We start from the raw sequence: 22,285 nt of genomic DNA on the forward strand, positions 1-22,285 counted from the left end.
AACACAGACTAATTTTTTTATGCTGCAACATTACCTGTCCTGTAATATTAATTATCCCACCATAACCAACAAGTGGCACAACACGTTATTGTTTTCACTCCAATGCAATGAAGTTTTGAATCATGTGCACAAACTGAAATAAACATGCACAAATGCTGCCCTCTAGTGTCCTAAAGACACAAATTCATATATGCAATGTTGCATATAGTTAAGATGTTTGATATCAAAATGGGTAATAGCTTGTATCTGAAGGTGTATAAAAATAATAACTTATATTTTATTGTTTTAATCATAACATTCACAGGCAGATGATCAGCCTTGATCACTGATAAAAAAATTTGTATAATCATTTGATTCAGGCTATTCAGACATCATACATTATCACATGCAGTAATCATTATCAAAATGATTACAGAACACAATCACCTGAAGATAATTCTGATTAAAAGTCTCTGAATAATGCACAATTAGCTATAACCAGGGATTGGTATCCGCTGTCCTTCCTTGGCTTCAAAAAAGGTGTATGAGAGTATAATATTGTCTACTCGTGCCATCCTGGGGTCTTCATCAAACTCTGGATCAATGTAGAAGAATACCGGCATGTCTACCTCCTCGTGTGGGTTTAACCTCTGTTCCTCGAAACAGAAACACTGATGGAAAAACAAAGCAGTGTATTAGAATTTAGCACACTATTTAGTGAGCTCAGAAGGTACATGGATAGCCATAAATTTCTGCATATAGATGTCAATTTTAACAAATCATTTGTAGCATAAATTTACAGAGACATGATAGTAATGTACTATGAATTTAGTTAAATGCATCACACATTTACCTGTATCTTATTAAAATATTGTCCAGCATCAAAAGGTACAACATTGTAGGTTGAAATGCCTATCACCGGTTTGTCTGTGGGGTTCCGCGCCTTATAAAAAGCCAGTGCAGTTTCTCCTGGTACGACCTGGGAAAACATTCAAACATAGAATAATCAACTTAGTCTTCATCTTCAGAGACATTATATGAAAAACATGTTGTTTATGGAACGCCATTTGAATATTCATTCCTGTATGTATATATAACCCACACACATATACATATATACACAAATATATATATATATATATATATATATATATATATATAGAGCTGCATGATTCTGGATAAATTGAGAATCACTTTTTTTTTATCACGATTCACCCACGATTTTGAATAAACAACTAAACAAAATAACATGTAATTTACTATAGAGCTTCTGACAAAATGTTAATTGCTGCAGTCTACTTAAAAATATTTAATTAACGGATCTCTTGAATGAATGATTCAATGAAAAATACATTTTTTAACAGACACTTGTTGCCACCTACTGGTGCAACATTGTAATTGATACAATCTAGTCTATTTTAATTTAGTCTATTTTGATCATTATCATAGACTAGTGTTGTCACGATACTGGAATTTCCAACTTCGGTACAACACCTTGAAAAACATTGATATTCGATACCATTTTCGATACCACGGGGAAAACTGCCATATATAATGCTATACAGATTTTTTATCATCGCATAATTTTTTTATATTTTGTTGCAATAGCTCCATGAGCGAGGGGAGGTGGGTGTGCGTAAATTCGTCATCAGAGAGAAGAGAGATACCGAGAACACGCAGCTGGTATCGGTGTATCGATACTTCAGAAAAGGAGCACTGGAACTGTTTTAGATATTTCAGTATTGATACATATCGAAATATTGATATTTTTGACAACACTAACATAGACATCAGTGTTAATGATTGAATGTTCACTGTGATCGTACTTGTCAAAGGTTTCACAGACATAGTCGAATCGTTGTCATTTAGGAAGAAGATTGTGTGAGTGTTTGAATCGAGATTGCAATCTTTAAATGATAAATCATGCAACTCTAATATATACAGTGCTTCCCACACATAGACTTTACTTGGGCGGGCCGCCCACGTATAATAACGGCCACCCAAGTATATTCGGAGACACATTTTTTCTTTTATTATTTTTATCCTCATATACTTTTATATCCGCGCAAGATAATGAAACCATCCGTGATCGATTAAATAGTCGTTTCGTACCTGCTCATTGTGTGTGCGTCAGAACTGTTTACTCCCGCTAACATTCCCACAGGCGCTGCATTTTGCAAAGTCACAAGGGGGCGCTGTTGCGCTTTCTACAAGCTTGCACAACAGTGCTTCAGACTGCTTCAAAGTGATTCTCAATCAATAAAAAAGCGCAGATTTATGCCAAGCGATTGCTAAAGAACTCACGTTGATGAATTATTACAATGTCTACTTTATGGCTTTTATATAAAATGTTTTAGATGATTGTAAGATCAGCCTGCAATAGTACAGACATTTCAAAATAAGAGTACCTGTGTATTTCAGGCTTGTGTATAATTAAAAGTCACACGCTAAGTTTTTTCTTTTTCTTTTGGGCATTATTGGTATTTTGGTTACACAATAAATTGTATTTAATTTGATTTCCATTTAATTAATAGTAAATTACTGTAGTCTCCCCCACAGGAAGAAAAGACTAAGAACATTATTTGACACATATATTATTCATTTTATAAATTTTACTAGTAAAATCTATATCCTATTCACTGAGAGAGACACAATATGACAGCAAGGAGAACATAGGAAAATGTGAACCATTTAAATGCTGTAATTTTGCATAATTTACAATGCATAATAATGCATAATGTTAGTATGTAATTAAATGTATATGTTATTTAATTAAAATTAACTTCAATAAATAAAAATACCTTTAAAAATCACACATTATTTGTTTGTCACATGTAGTAGACCATTTTTGTGCGGTGGGTAATAGGAGGATTTTTCACCCCGCTACCACCGCAAGTATATTTCAAACCTGTGGGAAGCACTGATATACATGTATTTGTATTACTTTTAAGTGTTGTTTTTTGTATTAAAAGTATAAATGTTTGTTGCATATAACAAAATTGATGTGCACATTTTAAAATCTAAAAAGTTGGTCACAAAAAAAAAAAATCTTACGTAAATCTCTGACTGCTGCGGACGGAAGTTCCATTGCATGCTGGCGTGCGTGTCTGCATTGAAGGTCACTTTAATAACACGCTCCCTAATAGGCTTCATTGTCTCCACTTGCTCTGTGTCATGTCCAGCTACTGCTGCCCCTCCCAGCCCTGTTGCCTGAAGTAAGAAATGAACATGTTATTGTAATACAATAAATCCACCAAAAAATGGCTTTCAGATTATCTGTCTAATACTGACCTGACAGTACAGTCTGTAGAGCGGAACAGCAGCATATGACATGCCAATCATTCCCACTCCAGCGGCCGCGATGTATGTCAGGATGGTCTTGTTCCTTTTCTTCCAGTCATCTTCCTGGCTCTGATGTTTCCTCTTGTGAGTTTTAGCTCCTCGTGACTGGTTGAGGAATCGCTGTGGGGTTCTCCTGAAGAAGAGCTGGCCGCTGGATGTGGCTAGTCCTCTGATGTTGGAGCAATCAGTGCATAACCGAGTGATAGAAAGCACTTGCTGTATATAGTGCTTTGCAGTGCACCCACGAAGAAGTAGCGGTAATAGCATAATCCTAGAATTACAAGTGAAATCCCCTCAAGACAGGTGTGTTTCACCTAAAACACAAAACAAGGACAGATATGATCACTAAAATAATAATGATGGATTACATTAATGTGTGTCAGTCCATAACTCAAATAAAGAAGGCCTTGTATCTAGAAGTGAATAAATGAAAATGATAAGACAAACATTAAATATTTAACAGACATATTTTTAGTATGTAAGAATAGTAAGTCAGTCTACTGTTCAAATTCAGCAAGAATGCATTCAATTTAACAAAAGTGACAGTGAAGATTTATATATTTGTTTTTCATATTAATCCTGTTCTTTTTAAATTTCTATTCAAAGTTTCATGTTTCCACAAAAATATTAAGCAGCACAGCTGTTTTCAACATTGATAATCATAATAAGTGTTTCTTGAGTACCAAATAAGCATATTGAAATGATTTCTGAAGCATCATGTGACACTGAAGACTGGAGTAATGGCTGCTAAAAATTCTGCTTTGCCATTACATGAATACAATACATTTTAATATATATTTTCATTTTATATGAATTATATATATATATATATATATATATATATATATATATATATATATATATATATATATATAAAATATTATTTTAAATTGTAATATTTCACAATACTACTGTTTTGCTGTATTTTTCATCAAATAAATGCAGCCTTTGTGATAAACCAACAATAAACTTACAGTAACGTTATATACATTATTTTATTTGCTACTACATTAATTGTCAAGCTAAACAACAATTAAGTATTTTTCTTAAATTAAAAGACAATTTAAACCGACTGCCAATCAATAACACAGAATATAAAGACCTGTTACAGTACAGCTTAAATCATTAATGGGACATGCTAACATGCTCCATTCTGTTAAACACCGGCTATCAAGCCATTACCATTTCTTTGTCTATGTGATGACCCCGTGACTAAATATCTAATTAAAACGGCTTTAAACGAATTTCATACAGAAGATGCTAAAGCCTTACCTGTCTCAAATGATGAAGCTATGTACATGTACACCCTTCAAAAGCATGTTACAAAACATCAAATCCAACACTAACCTACTGGTGCAACAGATTCAAGTTCCCCGGGTACAGGGCGCTACTGCTACAGTTCCGCTGGGTTCTGCAGAAAGAAACTGGAAAACTGACGGACGCCGCCTAGATTGAGGTAGGCCTGCAGTACTTGCTTGTTGCTACGTGAAAATGTGATATTCATATTAAACATATTAAATATTATATTAATCGTTATAAGTGCCCAAGTTAATTGTGGTAAAAGTTCAAAAAGCGTCATAATCTCTTATCAAAAAGTGTCTTGTTTGCGGGTTGAATAGGCGCAATCCCAATTAATCCTGTCCTCACATTGGACAGTCTAACAACACGTATATTTAAAAGTTAAGTAAAAATGTTTTTCTCAATTTAATGAGCACATCCAGAAAATAAAATAACAGAGAAATTATGTATTTATGAAATTATGTAATTCTGTAGTTACTTCCTTGGGGCAAAAATAGCAACAATAATAGCAATGTTTTGATCTGCCAAAAGTCTGAGGGGAATTTTAGGTTATAGGGTAACGTATAAATACATGTACACAGTATATACAAACATGCATAATTTGAAATAGTTATCCCACCTGCAAAAGTTAAATCTTCCTGATTCATTTGGGTTATACGTTTAATTGACAAAAGTAAAATTGTATGAGTGAAAATTTCAAAACTATTTTCTGAAAAAAAAAAAAAAAAATTGGTTTAGTGGCAGTCATCATCATTCTGCCTTCACTGCAAGCAAGGTCTCACTGTGACTAACTGTGACAAAGCGCCTCCTCTTGGTCACTAGCTGAATGGCAGTGTTTAACCTTCGCCTAAGTCATCTTTGAAAATCACAATGACATATTAGAAGTTTTTTTCTGTGAAAATAATTTCTTCATGCCTTAAAATGGCCTGTATATATATATATATATATATATATATATATATATATATATATATATATATATATATATATATATATATATATATACATATTTGCGGATTCATGAATATGCAAATTAGTCACTGCCTCCACTCAGTCAGTCACTCTAGCTCAAAGACTACCCGATCCACTTGGACAACTGTAGTAAATGCTACACAAGTGGAAATACTGGTTTAATTCAGACATATATGTTTGAAAACAGATCTTTGGTACTCAGCAGTGGTTGACTGATGAATTTGCACATGGTTTATCTTAAAAAGCATATTAAAAAGACCACATAGACATATAAATAACATTAAAAAACTTGATTTTCTCCACAGGGGGTCTTTAAATCCTTAAAGGCACAATATGAAAGATTTTTGGATTAAAATATATCAAAAAAACACTAAAACATTGTTATATATTTTGTTGACTTGTGCACTTGCATTATCCCAAATGTTTAGAGAAATCAGAGAAATCAGCTATTTTAACCAGTGTAACGGCTCATGAGCCTGTCAATAACGTCATATCCGCTGCGTACGTCATTGAGTCACTCTCATTTAAGAAAAGTAACTGTAATAAAATTGACTGTTATTCCTCATGAGGTGTAAAATACTGTAATTTCGTTCTTAATTTGCAATCTAACGGTTAGCCTACTTTTCTTAAATGAGACCACCTCCGCATACACCATGGGGTATGCGGCCTTCAAATGCAACCTCCAAAGGACGCAGCCTTCAAAATGAGACGCAGCTAATGTGTTTTATTAGACAAGTGAGCAACTGTTTTTACCTTTATTGACAGAAAGCTAATCATTGTTATGTAGCTCAAAACCGTTAGTCTGTGAATCTCGTTTTCTTGATTTACCACGAGTAACATGTTTGTACCATTCTTCAGAGACAATGCTATTCTGTCAAGTGGCTAACATAGCATAATCAGAAAGAGCTTTATTTGTAGTAACACTAAAACAGCATTTTCTCCAACATACAATATATTTTTTAATTAATTGCATGCCATTTAGCAACACAAGCAGTGTTGGGCAGTAACGCGTTACTAGTAACGGGTTACTGTAATGCAGTTACTTTTGACAGTAACTAATACTGTAACGCATTACTTTTTAAATAAATGAACTCCATTACCGTTACCATATGGTGCGTTGTACGTTACTTTTTTAAATTAATTAATTTTGGCTGAAGTGTAGCCTACAGCCTAACCTGTTTACAGCAGCGACGCACTGTAGGATTGTTGGATGCCAACCACTGTAAACATGAAGACGCACTGTGGGCGTGTTTCCGTTTATTCAAGTATGTGTGGCAGTCATGGCTAGTCAAGGCGAGAGCAAGACGAGTTTCTCAAAGTGGAAATATGCTCATTATTTCACTTTAGTTGAGCATAAAGACAAAAACCTTTTAGTCAAATGTAAGCTGTGTCTTTCTGCTTCGAAGGTCCTATCTACTGCAATAAACGTGACATGCTGGATTGAAAATATGTGAAATAAGTTTTTCTAGTCGACTAGTAGTTGTTCATTTAGGCCTTTAGTTGACTAATCACATTTATATTAATTTAATTTCTTAAAAACTGTGTAACGGTCACTTAGAGCATTTATAGTAATTAGAGGTAGAATGTGAACTGCGCATGTGCATTGCGCGCGCGGCTGTAAGAGAATGCGAACAGTGCAGGAGAAGAGATAACCGCTCTGTCGACTTTTGTACTCTTTTCCCTTTTATTTTCCTTTTTGTATTTGTGACCTAAGTTGAATGTTTATTTGTATCCTTTTCTCTCATTTATCCCCATGTATGCGGACGAGTGTGACGATGTAAGTCATTTTATTAAACCCGGGGAAAATACGCCATCTCCCGCCTCAAGTGCATAATTTCCCCGAGCTACACATTCTCTACACATTTGTTTTTCTGGGCAATAACATTTCAACTCTGCGTTACAACTGGAGAGAATAAATTAATAATGAGCGTTTATGTAGCCTATATAGCCTAGGCTATGCACTCAAGCGCACGCATAACGCTTGCCATATTCATAATCAAAAGTAATGATTATGAATATGGCAAAAAAACAGCAAGGAGACATTTTAATTGTTTATTAATAAAGTAATGTTTTCTGAATCAGTGTCGGCTGCAAAGATGAAGTTGACATTGATGACTCTCATCATCTCCGCATATACTGGACACGCCTAGAGAGAGAATGCACATTTCATTCGGATTACATAATCAGAGTAGACTCTTTTCGTTTTTAATTATTTCGTTTTAAAGTAGATATTTCAAGCTTTCTATAGATATATTTCTTATGACTGCGAGGCAAGCAGCCTATACGCTGAGTCTCGGTTCATTTATCTTATAAGTCGCGCTCCTGTTCACGCGCCAGTGATCGCGCCCGCGCCTGCCAGGATTATATTGTCTGCTATATTTGCTTCTTAATTATTAAATCCAGGCAATTGGTTGATGAAACATTGATTAAAATTAAGATACAATTTTTACAAAACGAAATTCACTTTAAAGAGAGGCTTTCTATAAAACAAAACTTAATGAAGTGGTCAAAATCATGTCTGACCCATGACTCCCGATATATTGCGCATCTTATGATGAATCTTACTCATGGTGTTCACTTTTCATAATCAAGTAAATGAATTTAAAACATAACAAAGGACTATTTAAACATATATATATATGAAACTACATTTTCTTTAATGACAGTAGCCTACAGAGAAATTTCATAAGCAAGAGCGGATCATGAGTCACGAGTCGGATCAAGAATTATTTATTCTTAGACTTATATTTAATAATGGGGCATTCAAGTTATTTGACTTTTTTTTTTGGTAATTAGTTACTTTTATAATGATGTAACTCAGTTACTAATTCCATTACTATTTGTGAGAAGTAACTAGTAACTATAACTAATTACTTTTTTAAAGTAACGTGCCCAACACTGAACACAAGTCATCCAGCTTTTATTAATATGATCTAATATTGATCTAGCTTACTGCAATATGCAGCAAGTGTCTCATACCAGCCACCGGAAGTAAACATTATTTTAATTGTAAAATATGCATAAACAACAAAACGACATGTGGCATATAAGCATAATAAACAGCAACGTAATATCTCCCCGGCTCTCGGCCCCGCCCTGCTTCATACCACAGTAAGGTTAATACAATTTTAATACATTAGCTCACCCATGAATATGATTTCTGTCCGAGTCCCGTCAGATTGCTTTCCATCGGCTGTGTCAACTCCCATGATTCCACGCTCATTTACACCATCATCAAGCTACGCCGTTGTTATTGTTTTGAATAAGTGACCTCTAGTGGTGAAACTTACAAACTGTGCCTTTAATGGTTAAAAGATTATATTATTTAAAAATCGTGGTTTATTTATTTATTTTTTTATCTTTGAGTATTTAAAACAAACCATTCTCAGTGACAAAAATGGGAATTTGTCAGTGGTAAAACAAGATGTGGTTGTTGTTTTTTTTTCCTTCAGTCATTTAAAAACCTTTTTTTTATGTATTTCTATTTGCATTTTTGTATAATGTTTATGTATATAGTTATTTTTATGTGGACAAATCTAATTTATGTTTCTTATTTTTCTTTCCAGTTTTACATTTACAGTACTAGTCATTCAGTATCCCTGCATCAGAAATCATGAAGTCAGACTCATGTCCCCTCGTTCCACATCACAGCCCGGTGTCAAGTTTTGAGCCTTCCTGCCTTGGGAGAGGCAGAATCATCATCAGCTGTGACAGCGCAGAGAGAGGTGAGGCAAACCATGTGACTATGGGGTATCAGGACAGATTAGTGGATAGGTAGGAGTGTGTCTGTTACTGTCTGGGTAGATTGCTGTCTCTCGGTCATCGAGACTGACCTGATTTGAACCACCGCTCTCCCCAACCCCGTGATAAGGTAGACTTTACGATACTTCATCAGTTGCTTGTGGACCTGCAATGGCACTGCTCCCAGTGGAGGCAGAACACTTTGACGGGCTATCACTCCTCTACTGGTAAGAAATGCCATTATCTGGCTGAATGACTTTAGATTAAGCAAATACTAATGCTTTTAAAGCTTATTTGTTTTCTATTATAGCCTATTTTCTGTGCTATGTAGTTACCTTCATGTTTCTGCTTGTTCGTCTGTGTTTAAAACATGGGCATGGATATTACATTTACGTTGGAACATTTCAGCATTTCCTAATATTCTGTTTACTAATTTGTGCTGCATATAAAATTGCTTTCAATGCTGAAAAGCTTATTAAAAGCTGACAGCAATTACTGAACATAGGAACTTGTTATTTTAGAGTCATTTAGAGTTCATCATCGTGGTGATGAACCAGCAAGAAGCGATAGGATAGGATGCACCCTGCCTGCGTGGCTTTGCTGTAGTCACTTGAGTGCATATCCTTACATGGCTTGAGCAATGTAAGACAGATTAGGTAGAATTAAGTGATCAGTTTAATGCTGGATCTTTTGTAACACAATAGCACGCACTATATCTGAACCTTTGTTTGTTCAGGGTGACTCTTTAAAGTCAAATCCTTTTATTTCCCTTAATGCTTTTTAATTGCTTATATGATGTTAGTGTGGGACAAAAGCATGCATAACCCTTTTGATACAGATTTGATGGAAGTAAACATGGACAGACAAGACAAGGACAGATCATCATTACACTGAACTTAATTCTAATTCTCTTTGTTGCTCCTAATGTGATCGAGATTAAAGTGCATTGTTTACAGTGCAGCAGAGGAGATAACTAAGAAAACTAATTGCAGAGATGGGAATCAGGTTAAATACATCACTAGTAAGGAGCACAAGCATTTGTCCTTGTCATCCTGTTCAGTTCAGTCTGACCGCCACATGAACTCAAAAAAAAAAAAAGAGTAACAGCAGGTATGAGATTACAAATCCTGAAATTGAACCATCAACTCTTTAGTCTAGCTGATGCATATGTTTGTTGCCATTTAGTACTGTATAAAAAAGAGTGTTGAAAAATTTGACACCAATACAGAATATATTGATTTTTTTTGTGTATATTTATTTTATACATTTCTTGCCCTCTAAAATCATAACTTGAATGCTGCCATATCTAATGCAACATATAAAGATAAATATTAACTTTGTCAACTCAATAATATGCCTCTTCTTTAAAACATGTTACATTACATTTAAGGTCTCAGTGACCCCAGATATGAATAAATGCAATGCATTTTCACATGCTTAGATTTTCTGAATATTGTACACCATGTACAATCCAGTCCAGTCCAGTTTTTTTTTTTTTTTTTGGATTGGTTTATTCTATTTTTCTGCAGTGTGTTTTTGCAGGGGTCTGACTGGCCTCAAACAAACCCAGCATTGCTATTCTGAACAGCAATCGCCTTTTCAAAAGAGCGCATGCTTACTTCTTAGTCAAACAGAAGATAAAGCTTCAGTATTATCTGTATGCTGGGTTTTGATGAGGTCAGATTTATATAACAAATGTGAAGTGCAAATTATAGGTCAATTTTGAAAGTACTATTAATATTTTTACATGTAGCGTTGTACAGTATGTATGAAAAATAAACATTTAAAGTAAATTTTAACAACATGAGGGTTAAAAAGTAGACAAAAAAATAAATACAAGAAAATATGTGATGATGATATTTGTTTTAACATCTCACTCAGTGTCCTAGTTAAAGTCAAAATATTGTATTCTGTTGCTTTCAGTCTGTTATGCAGATTAAATGCAATAGAGATCAGGCTGTAGTTTATCAGATTGGATGCATACCCTATTTCTATAAAGGATTTATCATTTGGCGCTTTCATTGTTTGCCTACATGACTGAGTGATTTTAATATAAACCCAAGCACAGTAACCTACTTTCCTGTATAAGCGTTTATTGTTTTTATTTTGCCTGATAATGTGCCATTACTCCAACCAATGTTCTATTTACTATAATCAAAAACAATGTATAAAAAATATATAGAACCCTATGTTTTGACTCAAATTTAAAGTACTCTTTACGCCAAAATAGGGGGAAAAAAATCTATGTAAGGAGAAATGTCTTGACTGTATAATACTTTCATGGTTAAAAGGGTTATTTCAGTTTTTTCCTAGTGGTAAAGTATGTTTACAAGAGGTTTAATTTATACAATTTGACTGAAGTTAAATTAAAACAAAATTAATTAATTAAAACAAAATCCATCTAATGATACCATGTGAACTGCTAAAGCGTCTGACGGAACCCTTTAAGATACTCTATAGAACCTTTTCTTCTAATTGTGTAAGCCCAATTTTAAATCATAAATTCCAAGATTTCAATATTATGAGTGATTTAACCCTCTGAAGCATGTGTCCATTACAGTACAGATGTTTAGAAGTCATTTTAATCATTCAGGTGCTTGTTACATCCAAATCCACATTTTTCTTCCTTTATTCCTTTATATGTCCATTTTTTCTGTAATATGCACCATTATCTTCTGCTGTAATGGACAGATGTGAAACTCTCTAACATTTTGGGGGGAAAAGATTGGGAATGATTATATTCTTTCCTTTGGGATTTAATAATTCATGCATCAGAGGGTCAACCGCATTATTATATTATCTATTTGATAATCTGTATTTTTAAAAACAGTCTGGAACATTTCTCTGGAAATCTTGTTTTTTTATGATAATATCTCTTGTACTTAAATTTAAGAGATTTTTTTTTTTTTTTTTTCAGGACAATAATGGGGCCCCATGGCATCAACCGTGCTGTGGAGAGACTAGACTTCACAGACTGTAAAAAAGGACTTGGTAAGGACTTGGTTTTTTTAATTATTATTATTTTTATTTTTTTTTCAGTTTATCATAATACACTGCTTCATTTTTTGAGGCATTTGATGCACAATTTGATTTATTTTGTCCTTTCACCCCCATATAAAGAATTAATCCCAAAAAATCTTGTTCTCAATTTGATAGGCGTGAAGATTATTGGGGGCTACAGGGAACAGAGCGGTGAAGAGTTTGGTATTTTCATCAAACGGGTTTTGCCAGGTGGTGTGGCGGCACAGGACGGTACGTTCTTTCTCCCAAAATCTCCAATGAATGTATTTACTTAAATTCTGGGAATGATGAATGATGTTCCTTTCTGTCTTTCAGGGCGTCTTCGAGCAGGGGACCTCATTTTAGATGTTAACAACATGAATTTAGGAGGTGTTACAAATGAAAAGTAATGTATTGTGTATTGGTTATTGATCTGCAATAAATTATAAGATGCTTTAGTGTATATTAAAACAACTAAACTGAGAAATATGTGTGATGTTTTATTAGGGCAGTGGAGGTTCTTCGCATGGCATCATCTTCAAATCACATGTCTTTACTGATAGTACGTGACGACGCTTCCAGGTAAGATTACTTTTAAAGGGGTCATGAACTGCATTTTTTTTATAATGTTCTCTGAGGTGCACTTACAATGTTATCCAAAAAACATCCTAATTTAGAAGTAATAAGCTATTTTCTATCCTGTTTTTCACTCTCTGTTTTGATTCAAAACTTGGAAGTAAACACCCACTGCTATGACTGGGTAACCATTTTTCATATTAAAATAATTTTCAACGTCCCCACCATTACACGTGTGGAATTGTTTTGAAAAATATCTCGTTACATAGATGAAACATTTGCCAACAATGCGAAACATTTATGCATGTTACATATGCTTTATAAGTTTTGGTTGAGGCATATAAAGTGTAAGTCCTTGGAGTTACCACAGTTATAACTGACCAAGGAAGGCTTACGGTGTTTAGTGTAAACAGAATTACACTATTGTTTGTTACACTGTCATTCTTATAGACCATTCACTGTTCATCCGTTTCGATAAAATGAAAAATGTATACATTGTCATTTGCAGTGTTGTGTTTCAAAGGGTTAGTTCAACCAAAAATTAAACTTCTGTTATTAAGTACTCACCCTCATGTTGTTCCAAACCCGCAAGACCTTTGTTCATCTTCGGAACACAAATTAAGATATTTTTGATGAAATCTGAGAGGTATCTGAACCACACATAGGCAGCAACGTCATTGTACCTTTCAAGGCCCAGAAAGGTATTAAAGACATTGTTAAAATAGTCCATGTGATTTGTGATTCAACCTTAATTTTATGAAGCGACGAAAATACTGCGCAAAAACAAAACAAAAGTAACAATTTATTCAACATTTTCTTCTCTTCCATGTCATTCTCCTACGCTGCTGATGTAGTAAATACAGTGTAGTGCTTCCAGGTTCTACGCCAGAAAGCTGACTCATTATTGTCCAGCTCCTGCGTCAGCATCACACGCATGTGCTGCTCACGTGAACAGCATTGGCCAATACTGAGTCTGCGTTCTGGTGTAGAACCTGGAAGTGCTGCAGTGTCTACAATGGGAGGAGAATGACAGGGAAGAGAATAAATTGTTGATAAAAGTCGTTATTTTTGTTGTTTTTGAGCACAAAAAGTATTCTCGTCACTTCATAACATTAAGATTGAACCACTGTACTGTAGTCACGTGGACTATTTTAATGATGTCTTTGCTACCTTTCTGGGCCTTGAAATTTGTAATAACATTGCTGCCTATGTGTGGTTCAGAAACCTCTCGGGTTTCATCAAAAATATCTTAATTTGTGTTCCAAAGTTAAATGATGGTCTTACGCGTTTGGAACGACATGAGGGTGAGTAATTTCATTTTTGGGTGAACTAACCCTTTAAATAAAATGAAACGCTGTAATGTCTACTGATGACAACACAGATGTCGATCACTGAAGCTTTTAGTCACAAATGACTGCGGCGCTACAGTATAAATACTAAATACATATCAAACAATCTGTAACTGACAAAGCAATAGTGACACATGATAAAAACACCGTTACTCACACTTGTGGTGTGACATTGGATCCAATATAGTCGGCATTGCATCTTTTATGTTCAGTCTCTTTGAAAAGCCTACGTCGAACTGTGTCTTGTTTAAAAATGAATCCACAATAAAATTGGAACTTTGTTATAAAAAAAGTTCAACGCTTTCTCAATGTTAGGATCACAAGGAAAGCAATAAAAAGACTGTGTTTTTCCACAACGTCTTGTAATCCTCAAAGGCATCTCTATCGTTTTGTTGCTGGAGTAATCCTGTGTTTGTGTCTGTCTCGTATTTACTACACCATGCACAAATTGGTGGGCGGAGCTAAAGAGGCAATGATGTAGAAGTAGGCATTGGTCTTTCGTCGCAGTATGACGTAATGTGACAAAATCTGAAACGACTTATTTTCTGAGCTTGGTTTCAGTAAAAGCTGTTTTTAGACTTATAAGGAAGTTTTCTGTTCTGAGACTAACAGGATATTTTTACAGTACAAGGACCTCTTATATGTCAAAAGACCAAGGAAAATGTGGTTTCGTAATTCATGACCCCTTTAACAATTTCTAAAGGAATGTATTCTTTTTGCTATTCATCTTCTTCTTTTTTTTTATCAGTATTTGCATGTGTAAATGATTTGTTTTATGTTCAGATATTTTAATTATATGGAGACATATATTGCTTGCCAAGTACAGAATGTGCACTTTTGGACATCATATTCTTAATCCTATAAATGGATGAGTACAGAAGAACGTCTTGATTTTTTTCTTTAATCTAAAAATAGCCTTAATACACTTAAGTACATTAAAGTCTTTAGCACTTTATTGAGAATTTTGGCACTTGTTGGAATGATGGTATTTTTCCAGCACTAATTTCTTGTCTCTCTCTTTTTTTTTTTTTTTTATGAACTCCAAACAGTCTAGCTGTTTTAAAATTACCGTTAACTAAAACTAAAACCAGTAACACTTTTCAAAAAGGTTGCATTTGTTAACATTAGTTAACTGCTACAGTTAACTTGAATTAACAATGAACAATACTTGTACAGCATTTAATAATCTTAGCTAATGTTAATTTCTACATTTACTAATACACTTTTAAAAAAAAAAGGTTGTATCTGTTTAAATTAATTTACTGTAAATTAACATGAACATTTTTTAACTAACATTAAAGGTGCCCTAGAACTTTTTTTAAAAGATGTAATATAAGTCTAAGGTGTCCCCTGAATGTGTCTGTGAAGTTTCAGCTCAAAATACCCCATAGATTTTTTTTAATTCATTTTTTTAACTGCCTATTTTGGGGCATCATTATAAATGAGCCGATTCAGGGTGTGTGGCCCTTTAATTCTCGTGCTCCACACCCCAAGAGCTCGCGCTTGCCTTAAACAACATAAAAAAAGTTCAAACAGCTAATATAACCCTCAAAATGGATCTTTACAAAGTGTTCGTCATGCAGCATGTCTAATCGCGTAAGTACAGTGTTTATTTTGATGTTTACATTGATTCTGAATGAGTTTGAGGTTATGCTCCGTGGCTAATGGGCTGGCATATGCAAATATTGGGGGCGTACACCCCGACTGTTACGTAACAGTCGGTGTTATGTTGAGATTCGCCTGTTCTTCGGAGGTCTTTTAAACAAATGAGATTTATATAAGAAGGAGGAAACAATGGAGTTTGAGACTCACTGTATGTCTTTTCCATGTACTGAACTCTTGTTATTTAACTATGCCGAGGTAAATTAAATTTTTGAATCTAGGGCACCTTTAATAAATACCGTCAAGATATATTGCTCATTGTTAGTTCATGAGTGTTACCACTAAAACTATTAAAAACATTTCTGTTTATTGAAATAAAGCTGAAATAAAATAAAATATAAATATTAGTTGAAAAACTTAACAAAAAATTTAAATTGAAAAATAATTTTAAGCTGAAACACTACAATTATTAACTGGAAATAAATAAACTAAAACTAACTAAATCTAAAATGGAAATAAAAATAAATTAAGCCTAACTAGCAATGTTAAAAAACTAATAAAATGACAAGCAAAGCACATAATAAAATTACTAAGAATTAAAAGTAAATTAACATGCAACCTTACTAAAAGTTAAACTAAAATTAACATGAAAAATAAAATAAAAAAATATAAAATTAAAAGCTAAATCAAAATATTAATGAAACTAAAAATAAAATAACACTGCTTTTTAGTAGACTTGATATACAGTATAGATTAATTCTGTACTGACAACATCAAGTTGCACAACATCAACCATGCTAAATAATTTCTGTAGGACGCATGCTGAGATTTGTTTTGTTTTTTGTTTTGGCACTGTCTGCTTAGCCAGAGGTCTCGGATTTGGGCAGTTGTCAAGTTCTTCATGTCTGTCTTTGTTCAAATCGAGCTGGCATTTTGCTGGTCTCAGTGACTTCCTGATGAGCACATTGTACTCCCAACTGAACAGCTGTTGACGTATTTGGGCCGCAAGTCTGTCACATGTGGCCTGAGTTAAACCAGCTGAGGTCAGGTTTAAAGCTCTAACGGTGTTATAGGATTACCCTCATAATTAATGGACAATCAATCACCTCACCGTACACAGATTTTGAGAACATAATGTCAAGAATTTAAAGATTACTGCTTAGATCACATTTCTGGTTTGGAAACTGTCACGCTCTTAACTTTGACTCTAATTTATCTGTGATTACGTCCGTAATCTAATTAAGTGCTTCTAAGCTTCTTTGTGGACTAATGAGGCAGTTGCATTTAATGGGAGTTGTCATATTAAATATCCAGGGACTGTAGTTTGAGGGTTTAATAGAAGTGCACTCATTATTTTTTGTGTATTTTAAAAACTAAGAATAATAATATCCTTCAGCACTTTCCTTTAGAACCAGTACATTCATAATTACGTAATGCATGATTTTACAGAAAGGAAAACCCACATAATGTTTACTCTCTGAGACAGAAAAATTAAGCAAGAGTCTTAGTCCGTACAAAAGCCCTCCTATTATGATCCACTGGAAAGTAACGGCTCCAGGAAAGGTGAATGTATATGTGATTTTTGCATGTGTCTTTATATGTTTATCATTAGGAGGGAATTTGCTGAACTAATGGAAAAATATGGCTCGAGCAATAGTACCAGTTCTGGATCAGACATCTCTGTTTCCACAGGTATTTTCCATTACGTCTATCACTATACTGCATTTCAGGAGTGAATGACTAATGTCTGAATTTTAGAGAATATTGAAATGATGGACAAAAACAGCCTACAGTGTGCCAATTAAAAAAAAAGGCTTTGGTTTGGTTCCTCCATAACATCATTTTCTACATACAAAGCCATGCACACATCAAGCAAGCGTCGGAATATACTTGGACCAAAATGTATGTGTCTGTACACTACCGTTCAAAAGTTTGGGGTCAGTAAGTTTTTTTTTTTTTTTTTTTAAATAAATATATTTATTCAGCAATGATGCATTCAATTAATCACATGTGACAGTAAAGACAATTATAACGTTACAAAAGATTTTTATTTTAAATAAGTGCTGTCCGTTTGAACTTTTTGTATATCTAAGAATCCTGAAAAAAAAAAAAGTTTCATGGTTTTCACAAAAATAGTAAGCAGCACAACCGTTTTCTGGAGTAATGGCTGCTAAAAAAAATCAGCTTTGACATCATAGGAATAAATTATATATTAAAATAGAAAACATATTAAATTCTAACAATATTTTTAATTATTACTGTTTGTACTGTATTTTTGATAAAATAAATGCAGCGTTGATGAGCATAAGAGACTTCTTTCAAAAACATTAAAACCTTAATGACCCCAAACTTTTGAACAGTAGTGTAAAAATAAAGCGGTAAGAACAATAAATGTGTAGGTTGTTCTTATTCTAAGTACACTGAGGAATTGCTATTGTAGCATTCATTTTTAAGTGAAAGAGTAGCAGATGTTTGAGAGTATTAAAAAATCAAATCTCTTGTCTTCAGGAAAGATGACCGACACTGCCTCCTCCTCCTCATCTTCCAGGTCAACCAGTCCTCTGCTTCTGAGCCCTAAAGACCCAAACCCAGTATACACCACTGCCTGCATTACCTCCCCATCTCCACAAGTCTGCACGTGAGAACCAAAAGACACACTGTAGATCCATTTCAGCATTTTTATCCGGTGCTTTTGTGTAATCCTTTCAATATACTTAAAATAATTCTACTAACAAAATGTATAACAGAACCCAGCAGCTTTCTCACACTATTGCAATTAATAGTGTCCTGATTGAAGAGTTTGATCCTGAAAACACCTGACCTAGCCCGAGTGAGAGTGAAATCCCACAAAAGATTAATTTATCGTTATTGAAAAAAAAAAATCACCTCAGGAGTAATTGTTTTCTGCTGTTGATCCAAGCCCTTATGTTTACCTCTCTTTCCCCAGAGACTGCATGATTCAGTTGATATGTGTTGCCAAAGGGACAGGATTAGGCTTGGTCATCAGGGGCGGAGCTAACCGTGCAGAGGGGCCAATGGTGTTCGTTCAGGAAATAATGCAAGGGGGCGACTGCCAAAAAGTATGTTTATTTATTGTTATTGATATTTTGTAAAATTGTAAAATAAAATTTAAAGGGATAGTTCACCCAAAAATAAAAATTCTGTCATCTTTTACTCACTCTCAAGTAGTTCCAAACCTGTATGAATTTCTTTCTTTTGTTGAACTCAAAGGAAGATATTTGGAAGAATGTCAGTAACCAAACAGATCTCGCCCCCCATTGACAACCATAATATTTATTTTTCCTACTATGGTAGTCAATGGGGAGTAAGATCTGCTTGGTTACTGACATTCTTTCAAATATCTTCCTTTGTGTTCAGCAGAACAAAGAAACTCATACAGGTTTGGAACTACTTGAGGGTGAGTAAATGATGACAACATTTTCATTTGTGGGCGAACTATGGCTTTAAGATCATATTTTTTGAGTTTAAGAAGAAAAACTGTTTTTTCTTAAGAAAAACAGGTTAATGACCAAACTAAAAAAAGGAAGAAAAAAAATAATAATATATATATAGTTTGTTTGTGTTGATTCTTGGTTTGTGAAACACTAGTAGTTTGTGAATGGGGTGAATGAAGTGAAGTAAATTGAGGTGAGGTGAGGTGAAGTGAGATAAATTAAGGTGAAGTTAATAAGCTCAAGTTCAGTCAATTACACTACTGTTCAAAAGTTTGGGGTCAGTATGATTTAAAAATAATAATAATACTTTATTTAGCAAAGATTCAAAAGTTCAAAAGAAAGTTCTTTTGAACTTTATGATAGAATGCTGTAAAAATATTGAGTAGCACAACTGTTTTCAACTTTGATAATAATAAGAAATGTTTCATGAGCACAAATCTGCATATTAGAATTATTTCTGAAGGATCATGTGACACTGAAGACTGGAGTAATGATACTGAAAATTCAGTTGCCATCACAGCAATAATTTATATTTTAAAATATATTAAAATAGAAGACAGTTATTATAAATTGTACTAATATTTTACAATATTACTGTTTTTACCGTATTTTACAGTATTAAACAAATGCAGCGTTAATGAGCATAGGAGACTTCTTTCAAAAACAAAACTTTTGAGTAGTAATGTAAGGTGAAGTAAATTAAGCAGAAGTAAAGATAAATGTAATAAAATGTTTTTCTCTGTGTGACTCTAGGATGGGAGACTAAAGGCCGGAGACCAGCTCATATCCATCAATAAGGAGTCACTCATTGGAGTAACACATGAAGAAGCCAAAAGCATACTTACTCGAACAAAACTCAGGTTAAAACTCAGATATATGACTATATGAACCCATCCTTTCAAGACAATCTTCCCTGAATGATAACATTAGGAAAATATGAAATAGTATATTATGAGAATTTGCTTCTGTCCAAGACAAATGCAGCTGAATGGTGAGAGACTGTAAGGTCATATGTTTACATATGGTACTGTTTGACCCTACAGACAAGACCCTACAGTAGAGATAGCCTTTATCAGACGAAGGTCTTCGTCAGGCTCCAGCAGTGGACCCCACAGCCCCATCTCCCTTCAACCTCCCTGCAATACAGCCCCCCAACACAGGCCCACTGGAATGGGGGGAGCAACTCTACCTGGAGGCCTCGTTCCCAAGATAGCCAACACCCCCAACTCTGGAAGTGAGACGTTGCCTTCTGTTGAACTTACTAAGGTAAGACATAAGACTGTGGCCGATTCCAGTCTGGTAACAGAGATTCATTAATGCAATGACTGTTCTTCAGCACTGCTTCAGATAATGTGGTTGATGTTTTCTTAAAGGCTTCAACATGTGTCTTTCCTTACAGGTACGACCAGCAACAGTAAAGCCTGTTCTCACCCCAATGTCCTCAATTGAGAGTGCCTGCACCACAGTGGCCAACTCTGGTACTGCAACCCTGTATTCCCTCTATAAGAATCCCCTAAAGTTTGTCATAATGTAGATTATTACTGAAAAGTATCTTAAATTATATTAACACAAATAATCATTACAGCAAGGATATTACAATGGAAATACATGGAGGGAAAGAAGCAAACATCAAAATACATTAGTTTTGAAACTATATACTGTTCTATATGCGTCCTCACAAAAACAGGTCACATTTCACTCAAAAATCAAAGGAAAAATGAAATTATATAAATAACTAAAAAATAAAACGGCATAAATTAAAATAATACAATGATATATAAATAATTTAAACTTGAAATACAATTAAACAACATACTTTACACAAATACAAGATGACATTGCCCTGTTCTTTCATTGTAATTCCTTTACTATAAGTACACTTTGCTTTAAAGTCAAAAATAATGTTATATTTGCAAAATTATCCAAAATTCTTTTCTGTGGTAACATTATGCCACAAATTTTGCTATCTTGAAATATTTGTTCACTTCAGAATTAGAATTTCCTGATAATTTACTCACCCCCATATCATCCAAAATGTTTATATCTTTCTTTCTTCAGTTGAAAAGAAATGTTTTTTTAAAGAAAACATTCCAGGATTTTTCTCCATATAGTGGACTTCAATGGCTACCAATGGTTTGAAGGTCCAACACAATCCCAGACGAGGAATAAGGGTCTTATCTAGCGAAACGATCTGTCATTCTCTAAAAAAATAAATAAAAATTCTATACTTTTTTAACCACAAATGCTTTTCTTGCACTAGCTCTGCAATGCGATACGCATTACATAATCAGGTTGGAAAGGTCACACGTGATGTAGGCGGAAGTACCGAGCAAGTGTTTACAAAGCGAACGTGCAAAGACTAAGTCAAACAACCTTTACAAAATAAGGTAAAACAACGATGTCGGATGATTTTAAAGTTGGAGGTGAAAATGAGATGGAGTTTTTCATCCTGCCGCAGTACTTCTGCCACATCGCAGAGCAGTGCAAGATGAGCATTTGTGGTTAAAAAGTAATTTTTTGGAAAATGACAGATCGTTTTTCTAGATAAGACCCTTATTCCCCGTCTGGGATCATGTAGAGCCCTTTGAAGCTGCACTGAAACTGCACTATATGGAGAAAAATCCTGGAAACATATGCACTCTGAGTCCTATACAATCTGTGAATAACAATATCTGTGCAGCCTTTCACATTCTGCTGCATTAAGAATGGAATTTCGCTTTTGAACAATTTGAAACTCATAGATAAGGAACGTTCTGGCATAACCTGGATTAGGCTACCTGTTCAACAGACGTTTAGACAGCCATGTGCTGATGAGATGCTGTAACTCAAAATAATCCAGCTGGCATGGTTCTGAAAATGGATATTACCACTGACCTGACATAACACGAGGTGAAATCGAGGATACTGAACTCTGTTCAGGACAGGGTTTCATTTCATTTGACGAGAACCTTTGATAAAGATCCTCTCAGC

General features: G+C 34.3%; 2 protein-coding genes across 7 annotated transcripts in view; one reads left to right on the top strand and one right to left on the bottom strand.

Annotated features, from left to right (window-relative positions):
• Window positions 1-247: 247 nt before the first annotated feature.
• LOC125255053 (cytochrome c oxidase assembly protein COX11, mitochondrial) lies at window positions 248-4,818 on the bottom strand. 3 transcript variants are annotated; one of them, XM_048169980.1, is made up of 5 exons: window positions 4,669-4,818; window positions 3,271-3,635; window positions 3,034-3,189; window positions 833-958; window positions 248-650 (listed from the first exon to the last, which is right to left on the bottom strand). In XM_048169980.1, the coding sequence occupies exons 2-5, from the start codon at window positions 3,586-3,588 to the stop codon at window positions 468-470; spliced, it is 783 nt and encodes a 260-aa protein (XP_048025937.1). In that variant the 5' UTR covers window positions 3,589-3,635; window positions 4,669-4,818; the 3' UTR covers window positions 248-467. The 3 variants fall into 3 exon arrangements, with proteins under 3 accessions (XP_048025937.1, XP_048025936.1, XP_048025938.1); XM_048169979.1 differs by having other exon boundaries at window positions 4,594-4,733; XM_048169981.1 differs by lacking the exon at window positions 4,669-4,818 and adding an exon at window positions 4,504-4,565.
• The window catches only part of stxbp4 (syntaxin binding protein 4), a 47,193-nt gene continuing 29,558 nt past the window's right edge, over window positions 4,651-22,285 (top strand). For 2 of the 4 annotated variants that reach the window (XM_048169974.1, XM_048169976.1), the window contains exons 1-13: window positions 4,651-4,777; window positions 9,159-9,317; window positions 9,464-9,560; window positions 12,251-12,324; window positions 12,490-12,585; window positions 12,670-12,739; window positions 12,841-12,915; window positions 17,473-17,552; window positions 18,369-18,498; window positions 18,808-18,940; window positions 20,069-20,175; window positions 20,359-20,581; window positions 20,715-20,793. In XM_048169974.1, the coding sequence (XP_048025931.1) occupies window positions 9,206-9,317; window positions 9,464-9,560; window positions 12,251-12,324; window positions 12,490-12,585; window positions 12,670-12,739; window positions 12,841-12,915; window positions 17,473-17,552; window positions 18,369-18,498; window positions 18,808-18,940; window positions 20,069-20,175; window positions 20,359-20,581; window positions 20,715-20,793 (1,276 nt within the window). In that variant the 5' untranslated portion in view covers window positions 4,651-4,777; window positions 9,159-9,205. Of the gene's footprint in view, window positions 4,778-9,158; window positions 9,318-9,463; window positions 9,561-12,250; window positions 12,325-12,489; window positions 12,586-12,669; window positions 12,740-12,840; window positions 12,916-17,472; window positions 17,553-18,368; window positions 18,499-18,807; window positions 18,941-20,068; window positions 20,176-20,358; window positions 20,582-20,714; window positions 20,794-22,285 lie in introns of those variants that run through there. The other 2 variants (XM_048169975.1, XM_048169977.1) reach the window with 2 other exon arrangements.

The sequence above is a fragment of the Megalobrama amblycephala genome, linkage group LG20, assembly GCF_018812025.1.
Source record: "Megalobrama amblycephala isolate DHTTF-2021 linkage group LG20, ASM1881202v1, whole genome shotgun sequence".
Taxonomy (NCBI): domain Eukaryota; kingdom Metazoa; phylum Chordata; class Actinopteri; order Cypriniformes; family Xenocyprididae; genus Megalobrama; species Megalobrama amblycephala.